This window comes from Rhineura floridana, chromosome 15 (assembly GCF_030035675.1).
Source record: "Rhineura floridana isolate rRhiFlo1 chromosome 15, rRhiFlo1.hap2, whole genome shotgun sequence".
Classification (NCBI taxonomy): Eukaryota; Metazoa; Chordata; class Lepidosauria; order Squamata; family Rhineuridae; genus Rhineura; species Rhineura floridana.
This window is the reverse complement of record NC_084494.1, coordinates 35,293,093-35,312,573: the sequence shown is the minus strand read 5'-3', so window position 1 is coordinate 35,312,573 and position 19,481 is coordinate 35,293,093. Positions and strand designations below refer to the sequence as shown.

The following is a 19,481-nucleotide window of genomic DNA, read 5'->3' as shown; positions in this document are numbered from 1 at the left end:
AAGCACTGGCTCCGTTTCCATAGCCTGTTTTTCCAAAGGAGCCAGTCAGCCTCTTGTCTTCCACCATGATCAGACAAATGCCTGGCGGACAGCACTTTCAGTGGCTACTAGCCATGATGGCTATATTCTGCCTCCACTGTCAGAGGAGGTATGCCTCTCTGAATACCTGTTTCTGGGAATCACAAGTGGTGAGAAGGCTGTTGCACTCGAGTCCTACTTGTGGGGTTCCCACAGGGGCATCTGTCTGGCCCATGGCCACTGATAGCACAGGATGCAGGACTAGATGGGCCCTTGGTCTGACCTAGCAGGGCTGTCCTTTTGTTCTTTCTCTGTTGCTCCTGAAGGCCACCTTGTACCTTTGCTCCAGCCTTACTCCTTATGCTCATGTATCTCAAGAAAAGAACTATTTAGCTTGTGAATTTCAATATGGCATGGCACAGTGGCAGCTGGTGGCTCCATGTCAGTGGGACAGTGGAATCCACTCCAGGTTTTAGGCCAAACTGCTCTAGCACCTTGGACAGCTTCTTGAAAGTTTGAACTAAAACCCGGCGCAGATTCCACTCTCCCCGACACGAAGCCACCAGCTGCCACTGGTTTTGGCTGTTTTAAAAAGGGCAGTTTTTAAAAACTTCTAAATACATGTTAGGCCAGGGTTCACCAATCTGATCCCCTCCGGATGTTTTGAACTACAACCAGATTGGCAAAGGCTTCATTAGCCAATGAATGCAAAATGTCCACATTCAGAGGCAGCATCCCTTGAGTCCTAGTTGCAGGAGCCGCCCCTGGGGATAGCTATTGCCTTCCTGGCCTTCTTCAGCTTTCAGAGGTCCCCAGCTAGCTGCTGTTGGACATACAATGCTTAACCTTGGATCTGATTTAGCAGAGCTCTTAAGGTCTCGAAGTGTGGAACCTCAGTGGCTGGCACCCTTGGCAAAGCAGTAGGTGCAGTGGACAGAAGATGGTGTTGGGGGTAGCAACTCTGCATGGAGTATTGAGGGGCTGCTCTAGCCATTGGTCAGCAGCAGTGTTTCTCTAAAGCTGCAGTGGGAACGTCTGGTCTGCGCCCTTCAGATCTGGCTCACCTCCTTCCTCAGCCCCACTCCCGGCCCAGAGCAATGCGGCTGGGGATGGGCGAGTCTGATGCTCACCAATGGTGGGCCCTTTTCTCCAACCCTAATTGCTGCATGGGGGGTGGGAGAAAAGGAATTTGGAAGAGACCAGGGGAGATGGAGAGAGCGAGGGAAAAGCCAGAGCCTCAAATGACTTTTGCCTTGAACTTACATTTTGTATAAGCTAAACTCCTGCATTAGCCTTTAGCGTCCTTGGCTTTCACTGTAGTTTCAAGCTTGTGCTTAATTTCCCAGCAAGCGAAGTCTAACGGCTATTAGAGACCAACATGTACCCAGCTGAGGGAAGGCTTCTGGGCGGGTAAAGTCCAACAGCCCCAGCCCTCATCAGTCGCCACACCAAATGTATGTTTGAGCTTCTTTGTTGGTTCTGCACAGATGAAGTGCCCGTACCGCCAACTGCATAGACAACAAAAGAACTATGGCAGAGATGGGAGACCTCTTTCAGCCAGAGGGCCACATTCCCTTCTAGGCAACCTTCCGAGGGCCACATATCAGTAGCGGGTGGGGCCGGAAACAAAAGTGAGCAGGGCAATGACTGCACATGCTACATTTATACCAATGGAGACTGGTGACTCCAATGTCAGCGGGGCAGTAAATCCGCTCTGGGTTTTAGTCCCTTTCAGCACCTTGGACAGCTCGTTGAAAGTTGGGACTAAAACCCGGAGTGGATTCATGCCCCACTGACATTGGAGCCACCCATCTCCACTGCTTTATACAGCAGGCTAGTTTCTACAGAATGCCCTTCTCTAGCCTCCATCCAAGGGAGATTGTGAGACTTCAAGGACACATTCCAGCCACAAAAAAACCCACTCAAGCAGGGGCAGTGAGGAGCATGACCTGGGGAGGTTCAGAGGGCCAGATAAAGAGGCCTGGAGGGCCACATTCAGCCCCCAGAACTGAGCTCGCCCACAGCTATGCAAGCCGTTCTTATCTGTGCAGCCTTATGGAGTCCATATTTGGAATGAAAACAATAAAACCCTAAGACAGCAACTGGATTCAAGATCCTGGAATTCCTGCCCCATACCAGTTTCTGCACTTGTGATTACACAACAGGAATGGGAGGACCGGTGGCTCTCCAGGTGCTGCTGAACTCCTGCTTCCATCAGCTGCAGCCAACATACCCAACAGCCAGGAGTGATGGAGCTGGTACAGGTTATAGTCCCAACCATATCTGGAGGGCACCAATTTCTCTATAACTATTGTAGAATATACACAAACCTGAAGATGATATTTAAATACTGGGAATAGTCCTTGAAGTGGAAAGGGGATCCCAGCTCTCACGTTTGGCTTATTATGTGAATTTCCAACAGCGCTCGATACAAGAGGAGTACACACAAATACACAGACAGAGCTTTAGGATAAAATATATTTATATATATAAAATATATATAAAAGACACACACACATAAAAAAACCAAAGAAAGGATATAAAAATATCTTGTAGAAATGATTGCTTCTCACAAACTGTGGGAAAAGGTGTGATGCTGTAGTACCTGGTTGGAAAGGGGGTGGGGTGGGGAAGACCCATTCAGACAACTGGAACACTCTGCTTGGATCCCATCACAGAGACAACAGCTGCGGGAAAGGAACAGCCATCCCATCATGTTGCAGTAGTGAGATGCGTACTGTAACATTTTCCCGTTTCTTCAGAATGAAATATATCAATTGACACAGACTGGGGAGCCCCAACTGACAGCTGTTTTCAAAGAATGTGCCATCCAACCTCAGTGAAAAGCTTTGTGGATAGTTCTGTAACAGGCTCTCGTTATGGCCACAAAACCAAGAAGAAACTCTAGCCAGGAATTTCTGTCCTGGAGGACTGAGACTATTCTCTTCTGCAGGACTGTCTACACTGTCATCTAGTGCTAAAGCGTTAGGGAGCTCCCCCAGGGTACATTCTGATCACTGGTCTACTGAGCTTAGTGGCCACAATGGTGCCCCCCACATGTTACTGGGCCGCAACTAGCCATCATCTTTGACCATTGGCCCTAATGGTGGGGGCTGAGGGAAGTTATCATTTAAAAACATCTGGAAGGCACCAGGTTGGCGAAGGATGGTCTATGCTGACTGACAGAGGCCCTCCAGGGTATCAGACAGATTTTCCCCAGCCCTACCTGGAGATGCTGGGGATTGAATGTGGGACCTTCTGCATGCAAAGCCACAGCCCTACAATAATTTAGAACAAGATATTTATAAATAATGTGCTATTTTTAAAAAAATGCAAGGGAGGAAATCATGGTGTTTCTGGCAGAGAATAGAAGGGAAAGATGAAAACAGCCTGTTGTGATTCTTGGTTACACCATGAGGCTCAATATCCCCACCCCCATTCCAAAACAGGCTCAATGGAGGCATTTTGAATTTATGGAATATTCCTCCAGGCCCACTCCAGGGTCTTCAATCTCCTACGTTGCTCATGATTTAAAGATTCCCCATCAATTCCATGAATGTAGCGTGAGACGTTATACACCTTTAAAAAAAAATCTTTTATCCTCCTGATGACAAGACCATAAAATATGATGGAAGTAGAGAGGCCACTGGCTTACAGAAAATGAGGAGAAAGAATGGATTTTAAATTACCTTTTTTCTAAAAAATAGATTATTAAATATATTTATATAGAACTTCTTCTCTAAAAAGTCAGATCACTTGCTAAATTTAGCATTCAGAGATTACAAAGGAAATGTTAGCCCCAGGGAATGTTTGGGAGGAACTCAGGTTTGCAAACCATATTTTATGGGGGTAATTCTCCGTTATGTCTGACTGCATGACATTTCTGTCTTTTAGGATGGCAGCACCCCCAGCCCCAACCCTGAGTGCCCCTGATTAACGTGTGGCTTCTGCTCCCAACCCCAAAGATTGGGGATTTTTACAGTGTGGTTAAAATTCATCTTACTGTGGCTTAAGAGACTGCAAAACCCTATCTAAAGTTGACTTGCATGTACCTTTGATGGCAGGACTAACTTGTGCTGAAGCCAATCCCACATTAACAAATGTGCTTCTTACACTGCTCACACCCAGAAAGAACCGATTAGTCCAGACTCTCCTTTCCTCTACTGCCTGCACTGAGTGCTGTTCCACAAACAAAGCATGGGCCCATAAAGAAAAAAGAGACACTCTAGCCAGCAGACTTTTCTGCCCAGAGGGCAGGAACAATGTACTACGTTGTTTTCTAGGGCTGAAGCATTTGAATTTAGAACGTGGTATTTCAACTCTCTAGGACAGCACTGACACCTCTAAATACAAGAGTAAAAGCCAATGAGAAGCAATGCATGGACACCTGACCCCCTCCCCGTAACACCCCTCCAAGCAAAGCCCAGTCACTCCCTAACTGGAACAGGAGACAGACAATGGGAAGTTGCTTATTCTCTTTGCCCCTCTGAAGTGAGATCAGACTAGCAGCTGAAGCCCATCCCTAGCACCATGGATGAGGGACAAGGAAGATTCTTCTTATGGTGTAAGCCAGCCTTCGCCAACCTGTGCTAGCTGGGGCTCATGAGGGTTGTAGTCCAAAACACTTGGAAGGACGCCAGGTTGGCAAAGGGTGGTCTAAGTGCTCCCTGCCCCAGTTAATGGAAATTCCTAAACTTTCCCACCTGCATCACGACTTGGGCAACCCTAGACAAGTTTCTAAATAGGCAGGAAGGCTCAGCAGGGAGTGAAGGGAGAATACCTTAACATCCCGTGTGAGCTGGCAGGGAGGGCAGCGAGAAACAAGGCAAATAATAAAGACCTCCAAATAAAAAACAGGTGAAGCTAGTGTTTGCTACTCTACTGGTAACCACAAGGTGGCACTGGAGTTGCTGGACAGGCAGTTGCACAAGGTGGTTAACATAAAGGGGGGTACGGGAATCGTCCCTGTGTTTCTCTTACGTAGTGCTTGTTCACCCCTGCAAAAAAGAAAAAGGAAGATGCAGCTACAGCCCTGACTGCAGGGGGTAAGGGCTCATATAGGAGGGAAAAGGTTTCCCTTATCAAGGCACTTCTAGCATTCCCAAGCCAGGACCTGGTCTGGAAAACAGCACGAGAGGAGGTCCAAGGGCAAGAAGTGAAAAAGACTGTTCCACGGGCAGGTTGATGATCCTTCAACCCATCTCACTGGTGCTGCCTGTTTTATAAGTCCAGAGGCTCCTCCACTGGCACCGATTGCAGCTGCGTCAGCACTTTCTCATCTGAGTCAAGAGCTTCAGGGCCCATGGGGTCACCCCCAGAAGCATCCAGCAAAAGGCCTTCGCCCTCGGAAAGCCGGAGCAAGCCGCCCTGCTCCTCCATGGAGCTCTTGTCCATCTCGAACAGCCCCACGGAGGTTGTCCCTTGGAGGTCCATGCTGACGGGGCTGGACCATACCACCTGCTGCTGGGACAGGGTCAGGCTCTCTTGCTGGGAGAAGTTTGAAAGGAGGCCGGCGGGGCCAGAGTCTGTGCCAAATGCCAATCCAGTTGGCCCAGGGCCCTCGGCTGCGGAAAGAGGGGAGGCTCCGGACGGGAGCACAGCAGGAACCCCTGGCAGCAACACACCACTACCGTCGCCTTCGCTGGCCCCCAGAGTTGCTGGTGCCGTTGCCACCACTTCCTGCTTGATGGGGAGGGCCAGGGCTGGGGCTGCGGAGGCTGAGAGGATGGGTGTCATCAGCATGCCAGCCGGGAACGTGGCAGTCAGGATCAGCTTGCCCTGCTGCAGAGCCATGCCAGTGACGATGGTGCTGCTGCCTGTTGCCGGGTTAGTCAAGAGGATATTACCTAAGTTGGAGGCAAAAAAGGAGGGGAATCCAACCCATGTCTCAAAAAAGGAAAGCTGGGCAGAGCCCTAACCTCCTGCCTCTACCCATCCACCCAACCTGTAAATCTCTCTCACTCTCCAACATGGTCCTCACCTGTCTGCCCAGTTTTAACTAGTGAGGGTCTTTGGAGACTTATCTGTCAGGGCAACATCATCAGAGATCCTCTAGAGTGGCGCTGCCAGGGATCTGGTACTGAACTTCCTACATCTGCCTACAAATTAAACCTCTTCAGCTGTGCAGCTGCATCTTTAAATAAAATAATTTTGTTATTATGTTATTTGTTATTTTTGTAAATTGCATTGTTTTTATTGTATTTTTATACCTGTGTTTATTTTTCTTTGTAAGCCATCTTAGGGGCTTTGGCTGAAAGGCGGGGTATAAATAAAATAATAACAATAACAATAACAATAATAATCTGCCTTTGCTGGCCTGGTGCCCTTCAGAGGTTTTTGACTATAACTCTTTTGTCAGCCACAGCCTGCACAGCTGTGCTGGCTGGGGCAAATGGGAGTCCAAAACATCTGGAAGGCACCTAGCTGGCAAAAGCTGCTCTACGTCCAAAGCCCACGTTCTCCAATGGAGCTTTCCCACCTCCACCTATTGGACCTGTTGCAGTGGGCCATGCCTTGCTTCTGCACCCTGTTAGCCACGCTGGTCTATTTTATTGTTGCCACTCTTGCTTCTCCTTAACAGTCAGTCATACTGCCTGCCTGTTTGGCACAGGGACTGCCGTGCTGGTGGCTGCAGCCCACCCTGCATAGGGTTTTGCAATCCTCATCAATAAAGTTAGGATTACCGTCAGAGGGTGACTAGTCCCCACTCCCCACTGAGAGTCCTTGACTGAGCACTGCCATCGCCACAATCAACTCCCTTGCCATGCGTTTAAGCCTTCCCACGGTGGGTACCTGGTGTGGTGCCCGGAAGCTGCAGTGCCGTCATGCCTACGTTGGCATTGATGAGATGCACGTTGCTCTGGCCGAGGTTCCCACCTGCCGCCATTGTTGCCTGCGGCGTCCCTGTCATGGGCCCCACTTTGATGGGGGCAGCGCTCGTCAGGATCTGGATGGGGCTGCCCAAGCTCTGTTGCAGTGTCATGACCTGGGAGGTGGGCACCACTTGTGGCAGAGAGATTATCTGGGAGCCTTGGGCCATTTGGGGGAGGGAGAGCAGCTGAGGGGCGGGTGCTCCCTGGGGCACCGTGTAGATCTGGGTGGGGGACACGGGCACCATTTGAGATGGGGAGAGCACCTGGGTCCCCGAAACAGGCTGGGACAAAGGTACCACCTGGGAGGAGGGCGACACTTGGGCGATGGGGACCAAAGACGGGGCAGGAACATGGAGGACTGTGGCCTGGGCTGAAGAGGACCCCGGGATGGAAAGCAGTGGTGTGGCCGCCGTAACAGGAGATGGTGTTGCCTGGGTAACCTGCCCACTGACGCTTGCCACGGTCATCTGGGGAGCGGGCAGGGCTTGAGTACCAGGGACTAATTTGGCGAGGGGAACAATCTGAGGACTGGGTGTGGCTGCTGGCTGAGGTGCTGCGGGCAGCTGAGCGGCTGTGGGGGCCTCTTCGTTCGATGGGACTACTTGGGGCATCGAAACAGCTGCCAAGAGGGCCCCCTTGTGTTCAGAGAGGAGCGTGGAGGTGTCAGGGAGAGACAAGAGAGGCGGGACCGCCATCTGCCCATCTTCCGACTTCACTTCCACGCCAAATGCTAGTGCCTCTGCGGTACTTTCTGACTTCACTTCCCCCTGAAGAGCTGCTGGGCTGAGGATGACCGTGGCAGGGGGAAGGGACTCCGGGGGAGCCTTGGACAGCTCGTGGCTGCTGGGGGTGGAGGGCTTGCCACTCAACAGGGCGGTGGAGCCGTTGAGGAGGATGGGTGGGCTGGGAGCGGCCACAGGGCTGAGGGTAATGGTCTGGCTATCCCCTAGAGCCAGCCCATTCAGGATCACCCCTCCGCTGGGGGTCTGGATAACCGATCCACCGTTAAGGAACATGGTTGGGGAGCTGGCTGTTATGAAGTTGCCGTTGAGAAGGATGGAAGAGGCGCTGGAGCAAGCAGCTGGCAGGAAAAGGCTGCTGGAGGTTGGGACCCCTTCGGGCGTAGTGGAAATCCCCACGGGAGCTTCAGTTTCCTCAGGGCCGTGACTGGATTCATCCTCCGTGCTGGGGTTCCCATCAGATTCACTGGCGGAGGAGAGGAGAGAGACAGCTGATTTATATTTTGAAAGCAACTGTGTTAGTGTTTTATACATTTGCAGCAACAGTCTAACGGCATCTCAGAGCAGCCTTCCTCAATCTGGTGCCCTCCAGATGTTTTGGACTACAACACCTCAGCCCCCAGGACTGGCTGGAGCTGATGGGAGCTGTAGTCCAAAATGTCTGGCGGGCACCAGGTTGAGGATGGCTGCCTTGAAAGACTCAGGGCAGGTTCATATGAATATCTGCTTGAAGTTAACAAACCTCAGAGTGAGGGCTGAGCAGGACAGACCCTTCATTCATTCCTTGAATGCTACCAAAGTGGGGCTGACTCTGCCCTGTTTCCAGAGCATCCACCCCAGAGAAATCCCTCCTGGAGAGGTAACTCTTTGCTCTTGGTCCTGTGAATGCAGCCTGACTGGTCTGTTGTGGGATGAGCTTCCATGGTTGGCAGAAATCACAAAGTGAATGAAGAAATGCAGAATAGTGCTTTCAGTGTCAAGGCCGGGAGATCAGAAATCCTGACTCAGCCATGAAGCTCAATGGGTGACCTTGGGCCAGTCAGTCTCTCTCAGCCTAACCAACCTCACAGGGTTGTTGTGAGGATAAAATAGACAGCGGGAGAACTATGTAGGCCACCTTAAGCTCCTCGGAGGAAAGGTAGGATATATAAACATAACAAATAAAACAAATTGAAAACGGACAGAATAGACAGTCTAGCACCCTGCCAATCAGTGGTGGCCCCCCAGTTGTGGAATGCTCTTCCCAGGGAGGCATACCTGGCACCTTCTCTGTCCACCTTTAGGCGCCAGGCAAAGACCTTCCTTTGCACTTGGCCTTCGGTATGCTGTCTTAGTCCTTTTTGTTTGGGTTTTTTAATTCATTTTATATTGTATGTTTTTACAATGTGTTATAAGTTGTCTAGAGACCACTGGGTATGAGGCGACGAACAAATTAATTAATTCATTAATTAATAATCAAGGAATGACTCATCCAGATGATAAGACACTCTCCACTCTCTTTTATATCTACATGTCCTCTTTCTAACCTTAGATAGCCACCCCATTCCATTCCCCCTCCCATTTGGTTTCCATTTTCCCCCCTCTCAGCCGTCAGTTAGCATTCTGTGCCCACTGCACGTGCTCAGTCCTCACTGGGTTGTTTTTTGCCCCCGCTCATTAGGGTTTTTTCCTTCTAAAAAAAAATTAATGCTTCTGCAAACCTCAGGTTTACTCCGAGTCTGTACAGGGCTGTTGCTGTTTTGCCTATGCAACTTGGGAGAATTGAATCGGAATTAGAACAGAGGATGATATTGCCTCTGAGAACAGAGGATCAATTTAGGTATCATGGTTAATAGCCTTTGACGGACATCTCCTCCATGTATTGGTGTAATCCCTTTTTAAAGGCATGTAAGCTAGTGGCCATCATTACATCTTGTGGCAGGGGATTCCATAAGTTAATTACATAGTAAGGCCCTTCCTTTTGTCTGCACTGAACCTCCTGCCAATTTCACTTAAAGGCAATTTCCAGTATCCTGAGAGAGGCGGAGGAGCCTTCCTCTCTGTCCACTTTCCCCACACTGTGAATCGTTTTTATTAACCGTTTTTGTCTTTCCCCTCCCCCACCGCTGTTGTCAATTTGATGAAACCAAATTGCTCAGGGTGGCTGAAACAAAAAGGGATTGCAAAGAGCTCCAAAAGAATAGCTTCAGACTATGGAGTGAGCAGCAAAATGGGAAATGCAATTCAATGTAAGCAAGTGTAAAGTGATGCATATTGGGGCAAAAAAATCTCAGTTTCACATACACGCTCAGGGGGGTCTGAACTAATGAATATGTCAACCCAGTGTGCGGCAGCTGTGAAAAAGGCAAATTCCATGCTAGGAATCATAAGGAAAGCAGCTGAAATAGAACTGCAAATATTGTAATTCTCTTATACAAATCTATGTTGCAAGCACAGTTGGAATATTGTGTACAGTTCTGGTTGCCTGACCTCAAAAAAGTTATTGTAGAGCTGGAAAAGGTTCAGAAAAGGGCAACCAGAATGATCAAGGGGACGGAGCGACTCTCCTACGAGGAAAGGCTGCAGCATTTGGGGCTTTTTAGTTTAGAGAAGAGACAAGTAAGAGGAGACATGACAGGTGTATAAAATTATACACGGCATGGAGAAAGTGGATAGGGAAAAGTTTTTTCTCCCACTCACACAATATTAGAACGCAGGTACACTGAATGAAGCTGAATGTTGGGAGATTCAGGACAGACAAAAGAAAGGACTTCTTCACACAGCACAGTTAAAACTGTGGAATTTGCTCCCACAAGAGGCAGGGATGGCCACCAACTTGGATGGCTTTAAAAGATTAGGCAAACTCATGGAGAATAAGGCTATCAGTGGCTACTGACTCTGATGGTTATGAGTACCAGTTGCTGGGAATCACAAGTGGGGAGACAGCTCTTGCGCTCATGTTCTGCTTGTGGGCTTTCCAGGGGCATCTGGTTGGCTGTGAGAACAGGGTGTTGGACTAGACGACCATTGGCCTGAGTCAGTAGGCTCTCCTTATGTATTTCTCTCCGCACAACTAAAAAAAGTTCCATAGCCTGCCCTTGTAGGGAAAATACTGCAAGCCTGTGATCATTTGCCCTTTCTTGCGCTCTTTACCAGGTCTGCAACATCCTTTAGATGAGAAATTGAAGCTGGATTTCTGAGAAATGCTACTCAGAATGCTCCTCCATGCATACAACTTCCCTGCACACAGAAAACTAGTAAATCTGGGGGAAAGATTTCCCCAAGTATTCTTCTCTTCAGTGTTGTTTTTCTGTGTGAATATTTACGCACACCACACACAGACACTGAGCATTCAATCAGGTGAGCCCCTACCTGCAATCTAAGTAGTGCAGATACAGGTTTTCTGTGGGAAGGGCTGTTGCTCACTGCTAGAGGCCTCGCTTCACAAGCCAGAGATAACAGGTTCAATCCCAGTTAAAAGGATCAGGTAAGAAGTGACGGAAAAGACCTCTGTCTGAAACCCTGATTGCTGACAGTCAGTGTGTGCTGAACTAGATGGAGCAATCGACTGACTGCAAAAGTCAGCTTTGTATGTACTACCCCAGTGAGAAGTTGGGAGATGAAGGCCGGGTTCTGTCGGCAAAGTGGCGGCTGAGGCTGAGGTTTCGGCCCTCCCAGGAGGAAGGGTGGGGAGAAAATAAAAGGCCAAAGGAAATTCAAAGCCAGGGACTCACATTTCACAACAAAGGGGAAGAGTTAAGAGCCTGCCCCTTCCACGTTGCTCCTGTTAACTTCAGGCAAAGTTATTCTCCTGGGGGAGAGAGCCAGCTGCAGGAACATCTGGAGCAGCCAGCTTTGCTGTTCCCCACCCCCTTGAACGGTTTGTAACAGAAGAACAAATGAGAACTTTCTCAAACTTAAGTGCTTTCTCCTTTTTCTTTGTGGAGGGAAGGGGGGGGGCGAGCTGGCAACGGCAGCCTTTTTTGTAACCTCCTCTGTTCCCAGGGGAGGCAGCTAGAGGAGGCCTTCTCCTGCCTTCTTCGTTCTTACTTCTGAATGGGCATGTCTTGGGTTGCAGCTGCAATCCAATACATGTCAACTCAGCTCCATTGGGTTCCATGGGACTTACTCCCAGGTAAGCGTGTACTGGGTTGCAGCCTAATGGCTTGAAATGGAAATGGACTGCCTTCAAGTCGATCCCGACTTATGGCGACCCCATGAACAGGGTTTTCATGGTAAGCGGTATTCAGAGGTGGTTTTACCATTGCCTTCCTCTGAGGCTGAGAGGCAGTGACTGGCCCAAGGCCACCCAGGGAGCTTCGTGGCTGTGTGGGGATTCAAACCCTGGTCTCCCAGGTCGTAGTTCAGCACCTTAGCCACTACACCACACTGCCTCTCTTAGTGGGCTTAAGCCTTGCAAAAACAAAGCTGTGTATGTGTATTGTCTCTCTACCAGACTCACACACAAGGCAGAGTTCGGCTTCAGAGTATCAAGTCTTCGCTATACCTTGCTATTCTTGATTTGACTAGAACTGGGGAGGACGTCACCACTGTGCATGCAACAAGGGTAACTTACAGAGGATACACCTGCCTCTGCTTTGCATGCAGACGGACCCAGGTTCAATCCCCAGTCTGGCAGGGCTGGGAATGTCCCCAGTCTGAAACCCCAGAGACTTGCTGCCAGGCAGTGTAAGTAATAATGAGCTAGATGGACCTGGTAGAACCTGAGATTTAGGAATTCCTCACAGGATGCCACAATATATTTCTCCAGCTCTGTAACAACAGGCTTTACTTTTGCTGGAAGTGACTTTCTACAACTGGTTTTGGAGAGGCTTCCAATGCATACAACAGAAATCCCACAAGTTACATTAAAACAAGGGTTCTTCACCTTTTTGGGGTCATGGACCCCTTTGAGAATTTGATGAAAGCTATGGACCTCCACAAATAAATAAATAAAATCTATTTTATTGCATTGGAGTTGATCTTGTGTGTGTGCCTGGTTAAGAAGCCCTGCATTAAAGGAATCCTTATAGCAGGGGGTGGACAACGCGGTGCCCTCCTGATGCTGGACTGCAACTCCCATCATGCCTGACCACTGGCCATGCTGGCTGGGGCTGATGGGAATCACAGTCCAATAACATCTGGAGGGCACCATGTTGCCTACCCTTGCCTGAGAGGGATAGTAACTTTGTAAGGTCCAGAGTCCGTTAGAAATTCCAAAAAATATGGGGGAGTCCCCTAACAGGCTCATATACCTCCTCTACCTGGAAGTGTTTACACGGATGTACCTACAATTCAGGGATTTATCTCCCTCCCCTCACCCCAGACTTTTTCTGGAACTTGAGAAGATCCTGGAGGTCTTCAGTCTGAAGGCAACTCATCCCAAAGAAACAAGTCTCCATGGGGAGTTGGGTTCAAGTGTCTCTAGGGCATGGAGCCTTCCACACACAGGAGAACTGAGTTCCACACAGGCCCCCAAATCCTCTGGAACTTGTAAGATCCTTGAAGAGAGTACAGGACCTCTTCTCTGCCATTCTAAAAACCAAAGACACTGGCTTCAAACTTGTCTGCAAGCCCTGGCCCCTGTCTGTCTGTGTAGGAAGTGCTGTGTATGGTCTTTAAGAACATTAGAAAAGCCCGACTGGATCCGGACCCATCTGCATCGCGGTCCTCAACGGATCTCCCCAAAAGTAAGTCCTGCCAACTCCAACGGGACTCACTTTCTACTAGGGATGTTTAGGTCTGCCATCCCCGTAGGAAACCTTCCTGTTTCCCGATAGTGGCCAAGCAGATGTGCATCTGAGAGGCAGGCACTATACCCTCCCCGCAACAGGTAGCCTGCTTTTGTACGCGGAGGCTCCGCTCGGCTCTCACATGCCCAGTGGCGCCGAGCGATGATTCCGGCGGCAAGGGAGGGGCGGGAGCAGCGCTCTGCCCATGCCTAGGGGCGCTCACCTCTTGCTGGGCGTGCCGGCGCCTCCGCCGCCGCTGCGATCCCGCTGCCGCCGGTTCTTGAACCAGTTGCTGACCTGGGTGAGGGAGAGGCCGGTGTCGCGGGCCAGGCGGCGCTTTTGCTCGGGGCTCGGGTAGCGGCTGCGGCCGTAGGAGTCGCGCAGGGCGGCGCGGGAGCGGCGCTTGAAGCAGTAGACAGTCTCCTCGCCGTCCCAGATGGTGCTGGGCAGCGGGAACTTCTTGCGGAGGCGGTACTTGTCGACGGCGCCCAGCGCCCGGCCCCGCGCCGCCTCGGCCTCCCGGTAGCGGGCGCGCAGATAGAGGTCCTGCAGGAAGGGGTGGTGCGGCGCGCCGAAGGGGCGGCTCTGGACCAGGCGGTACAGCTCGGCGAAGTCCCCGCGCTGGAAGGCCAGCAGCGCCCGCGCCTTGGCCAGGCTCTCGCCCGCCTGCGCCTCCAGGCACGGCGCCTCCTCGTCGGCCGGCAGCGAGCCCAGGAAGCGGCCCAGCCGGCCGGGGTCCCCAGCTTGCAGGAGCGCCTCGCACACGCACGAGACCTGCTCCGCCGAGAAGCGCGGCGAGGACGGCGAGGACGCGGCGGCCGCAGAAGAAGCAGAAGCCGCCGCGCCGTCTGGCTCGCCGCCGGGAGGAGCCTGGGGCGACGGGGCGGGCGCCAAAGTTGGCCGAAGTTTGTGCGCCGCCGCCGCCTCCTCCTCCGGCTCTCCCGCGGGTGCGCCTCGGCCGGGAGGCTCCGCGGGATCCGCAGGGAAGGAGGCCATGTTCGGGCGCGGGATTCCGGCCCCCCCTCGCCTGCCTCCGGCCGGTTCCCCTCCCCCTCCTCTCTCCCCTAGCCGTGCGGGTCCCCTCCCCCTCGGCCGCCGTCCCCTTTCCACATCCTACAAGCCACGATCCGCCTCCCCCGCCTGAATTGGGGCCCTCCCCGCGCCCGGGGCGCCCTCCCGTCCCTGCCCCCCTTCTCCAGTCCCTGAAACTCTGCGCCACGCCGGGCTCGCCCCCGCCTCGATCTCCCTCCTTGCCAATTCTCCCCCCCCCCAGCGCGCGCCTCCCTCTCGCCTTCTTTCTCTTCTCTACCCCCCCCTCCCCCCTTTCCTCTTAACTTTCCTTTCCCCTCCCTTCGGCCTTCCTACTTTTGCGTCCGGGGCTCCTCCTCCTCCTCCCCTTCCAGCCGGAGCTTTCCCTACGGCTCGCTCGGGCGCCGCAAAGGCCGACTAAGAGAGAAGCACCTCCGCCAAAGCTGCCTTCCAGCTCTGTGCAATTTCCCCATCCCGGAGGGATCCCGCTCTCTTCCCGCCCGCCGTCCCTCCCGCTTTGCAGAAAGTGACCATTTTGCAAAATCCGAGGCTGTCAAAAAGGAAGCAAGGCCCTTTGAAGCGGGGGGGGGCTTTCTTTCCCAGTAAACGTGGCAGAGGGGATAGACTGGCCGTTGCTTTTTCTGCATCCGGCCCAGAGAATTGCACCGTCGCCCGTTGTAGACGTTGCGGATGAAAGAAATGCGTGCGTGTGGGAACTACACCAAAGCTACGTGCAGGCAGTTTGCGACCGCCAGGCTCCCTGGCTGCATCTTCAGACCTTGCAAATCCTAACATGGGTCTTTCCGCGCTGCCGTTGCCCTGTTCGGCATCTCCCTTTCACTTCTGTGGTGGGGCTCCTGGGGGAGAAGGTCTGGGTGCTTTAGAATCCTTATGAACAAGTAGGGAGCTGGAGAGCCGGTTGTATTTTCTGCCTCAGGTACTGAAATGCAGAAATGGTGGCTCCATGTCAGTGGGGCAGTGGAATCCGCTCCAGGTTTAGCTGAAGCCCCTTGGATGTTTTGGACTAAAACCCAGAGCAGATTGCACTGTCCCACTGACATGGAGCCACCCCTTGCCAGTCCTCAAACTCTCCCCTCCTCAGCAAGTCTGTCTCGCGCCTTCTGTCACAACCATCCAGGATTTCCATAGAATCATACAGTTGGAAGGAGCCTATAAAGCCATTCAGTCCAGCCCCCTGCCCAATACAAGAATCCAACTTAAAGCATTCCCGACAGATGGCTGTCCAGCTGCATCTTGAATGCCTCCGCTGTTGGAGAGCTCACCATCTCCCGTGGTCATTGGTTCCATTGTCGAACTGCTCTAACAGTCAGGAGGTTTTTCCTGATGTTCAGCTGAAATCTGGCTTCGTGCAACTTGAGCCCATTATTCCATGTCCTGCCCTCTGGGATGATCGAGATCCTGGCTCTCTATGTGGCAACCTTTCAAGTACCTTGAAAGTGCTATCCTACCCCTCAGTCTTCTCTTCTCAAGGCTAAACATGCCCAGCAATTTCAGTCTGTCTTCACAGGACTTTGTTTCCAGTTCCCTGATCATCCTTGAACTTGTTGAACCCTCCTCTCAACCTATTCCAGTTTGTCTGCATCCTTAAAGTGTGGTGCCCACAACTGGACGAAATACAGAAGATGAGGCTGAACCATTGTTGAATAGAGGAGAACTAGTACTTCACACAATTTGGAAACTATACTTCTATTAATGCAGCCTAAAACAGCATTTGCCTGTTTTGCAAATCGTGCTGTTGGCTCATATTCAGCTTGTGATCAACAAGAATCCCAAGATCCTTCACATTAGTATTGCTGAGCCAAGTATCCTCCATCTTATAACTGTGCATTTGGTTTCTTTTTCCTAGGTGTAGAACTTTGCACTTATCCCTGTTAAATTTAATTCTGTTGTTTTCAGCCCAATGCTCCAGCCTATCAAGATCCCTCTGAATTTTGTTTCTGTCTTCCGAGGTATTAGCTGTCCCAATTTTGTATCATCTGTAAATTCAGTAAGCATTCCCTGGATCCTTGACCATATATAGGACAATTGCCAATAAGAACATCCAAACAGCAGCTCTGGTAAATTGACGGTTCAGCTAGTCTAGTTTCCTGTTACCCACAGCAGCCAACCAGATGCTTCCCAGAAGCTCACAAGCAGGGCGTGGAGACAATAGCCCTCTCCTGCTGCCCCCACCAACATCTGGTATTTGTTTTTTTTTTCAATTAATTTTTATTCAAATTTTCAAAACCAAAACAATACAAAAAGAAAAAACACAAATCAATAACTAATACAATAAAAAATATATAAAAATATTGACTTCCGATTTATCATAGTTCAGCTATAAATCTATAATATATAACAAGCCTGTCTCTTAATAGATTATAAAATCACCTTCCTCCAGCGGTTATCTTAATTGGTTTCAAATCTCATTAACATCATACCATTTTATTCTTCCACAAAAAGTCAAAGAGAAGTTTCCAATCCTTGAGATATATGTCCATCAATTTTTTTTCTAAATAAACATGTCAATTAATCCAACTCATCAAGTCTACAAAGTCCAGTAATTTCAAATCGCTCTTCTTCCATTATCCGTATTGATTCCATCTTCCATCTTTACGCACCCAATAATCTTGCTGTCATAGTCATATAATAAGAGTCTGATAGGAATTTCCTTTATCACAGATATTTTCTTGCCATCAATTCCGAACGTATCACTGAAGTATTGTTGCAAAGCCACATCTCTGTTCCTCTTTTTTACATGATACACTAGCACATCTCTTGAAGATTTTTCCATTGACACAAAGCAGGGATTAATTCTGTTAACTTTCTCCATTTCAAGTTCCATCAAGTCCTTCCAGTCCAGGAATTTTTTTGAACCAATAATATCTTTATCTCCAATCTCTTCAATTCCTTCAGGGACAGCGCTGACTTCCAAAGTGTAATATTTATCTCCAGGATCCATCACAGCCAGGAAATCCAGATCTTTTTCCATGTCCATATTTCATCCAATCTCCATAGTTTGAACCTTGCCTTTAATTTCTCTTTCATCCTTTTTTGGTTTTCCAGATCTATCTTTATTCTCCTTTCTCATAGAATCCTGAATTTCTTTCAGCACCTGTCTCATTTCGTCAAATTCAATTCTCAATGCTTGACTATTATTTCTCAGTTCTTGTTTTATTGACTTAATCCCATTCATTATTTTCTGAAACATGTCTAAAGATAAAGTCCCTTCTTGTACATCCATGATCTTCTTAATTGTCATTCTTAAAACCAAAGGAACAAAACTCTTTCAATTTTCAATGTCCCAAGCAAAGAGCAGTTTATTTCTTTATCCAGTTACAAAGGAGTTAATCTTTCAAACCAACTGGCGTCACACTCTAGACAGCCCTTATCTCTTATATGCCCAGAAGTGCAAAAACAGCTTTAGTTCACAGCGTCCAAATGACTAGTAACAGAAAGAATGTGCAGATTCGTCAAAAAAAAAAAAAGTAGAACAGAAAAAATAGTCCCAGACATATATTACACAAAAGTCTTATAAATCAAAAAGATTTTTCTTTTCTCTTCCAATCAGAAACCCCTCATCCGTTGTAATCTTTATAATGCTATTTTCCATGTCAGCTTTTTGCAATAAAAAAAAGATAGGCTATTTTTATTTTCTTCTCCCTTAGTTCCGTGAGTAAAGAGAAGGAAAGTTTTGGCTCACCCAGGTTTTCTTAATTGCTGATCCTTTGACAAATCTCTTTGGCTGTATAGATAAGAAAGTAATAAGCGTAGACAGGAGAATACTTGCCTGTTAGTCCGTTTTCTTTAAAAAGAAAAAAAAAACGGATCACTTGTTCAGCTGAGCTAGCTAGAAATCCTCGCTCCGTCCGAGCTGCTGGAAGACCTTCTTTCACAGACAATTCTGACGAATTCCAGTCTCCAACAATCACAACAAAGCTATGTGGAAAATCTCACGTTTCTTCCTTATCCGGAAGAAATCCCCAGTCAAAAAAGACCCTTCTGACTGGATTTAAAGCTGAAAAAGTTTCATCCAAGACAGGAGCCCGTCTCGGAGGCTGCACAGGCGTAGGGATCCTCCTGGGAAGTCCACCAACATCTGGTATTTGGAGGTAGACTGCTTCTGAACCTGGGGGAACCTTTCTGAACTACTGTGGCTAATAGCCATTGACAGCGCACCCCTCCTGCATATGTGTGCATGCGCGTGTACGCACGCCTAGCCCCCTTTTAAAGGATGCTAGCAGCACAATCCTATCAGTAGTTTTGTACATGTAAGCCTCACTGTGTTCAGTTGGGTTACTTAATGGCATGCAGGAGTGCATATGATTGCAGACTCCTGTATATGCTTATATGGGTGTTAATCCCCATTGGACTCCCTGGCACTTTTGAGTAGACATGCATAGGATTGCGCTATAACGGGTCCTGTGGGCACATTTAAGTGCAATTGGTCCCATGGGCACATTTTCAAACTGGATAAACTGTTATGGGCACTGTGCAGATGCCACAACTGCACACGTACACATGTGGGCACATTTGCAAATCTAAAAAGCCACTGTGGGTACCACACATCATTATTAATCAATCAATTAATTTTATAACCCGCCCTTCCTCCCAGTAGGAGCCTAAAATACTAAAAAAAACTCGTAAATCATATTAAAATATAGAATATATTTTTAAATATATATATTAAAACAAAATACATTAAAACTTTAAAATATATTAAAACAAAACATCTTTTATTATCATAACCTATTATGTGGGTACAACAGAAGGCTTCTTTCAACCCTAATTTCAGCAGCGGGGTGGGAGCCAGTGGGTGTCAGGGAAGGCCTTTGCAGGGGAGGCTTTTGACGTGGTGACGGGTGCTCCTGCACCTACCTCCTCCTCATCTGAGGGTGGGGCTCCCGCTCATTCTGCTGAGGGGGGCGCCATGGGCATCTGTCCCAAAGTCCTCCCTTGACAGCACCACTGCCTAAGGCTGCGTACACAGTTACAACACCACACCTTTATTTCCCCAAAGAACTGCAGTTGAGAACTGTAGCTTGTTAAGGCATCTGAGAACTGTAACTTTATGAGGGTAAACTATAGTTCCCAGGATTCTTGGGGGGAAG

The 19,481-nt window shown here is 49.3% G+C and overlaps 1 protein-coding gene across 1 annotated transcript; it reads right to left on the bottom strand.

The window, feature by feature from the left end:
- Positions 1-2,532: 2,532 nt before the first annotated feature.
- On the bottom strand, positions 2,533-14,398 carry SIX5 (SIX homeobox 5). Its single transcript, XM_061597211.1, has 3 exons — positions 13,565-14,398; positions 6,811-8,096; positions 2,533-5,864 (listed from the first exon to the last, which is right to left on the bottom strand). Exons 1-3 carry the CDS (start codon positions 14,335-14,337, stop codon positions 5,239-5,241), a joined length of 2,685 nt encoding a protein of 894 aa, XP_061453195.1. The 5' UTR covers positions 14,338-14,398; the 3' UTR covers positions 2,533-5,238.
- Positions 14,399-19,481: the final 5,083 nt, after the last annotated feature.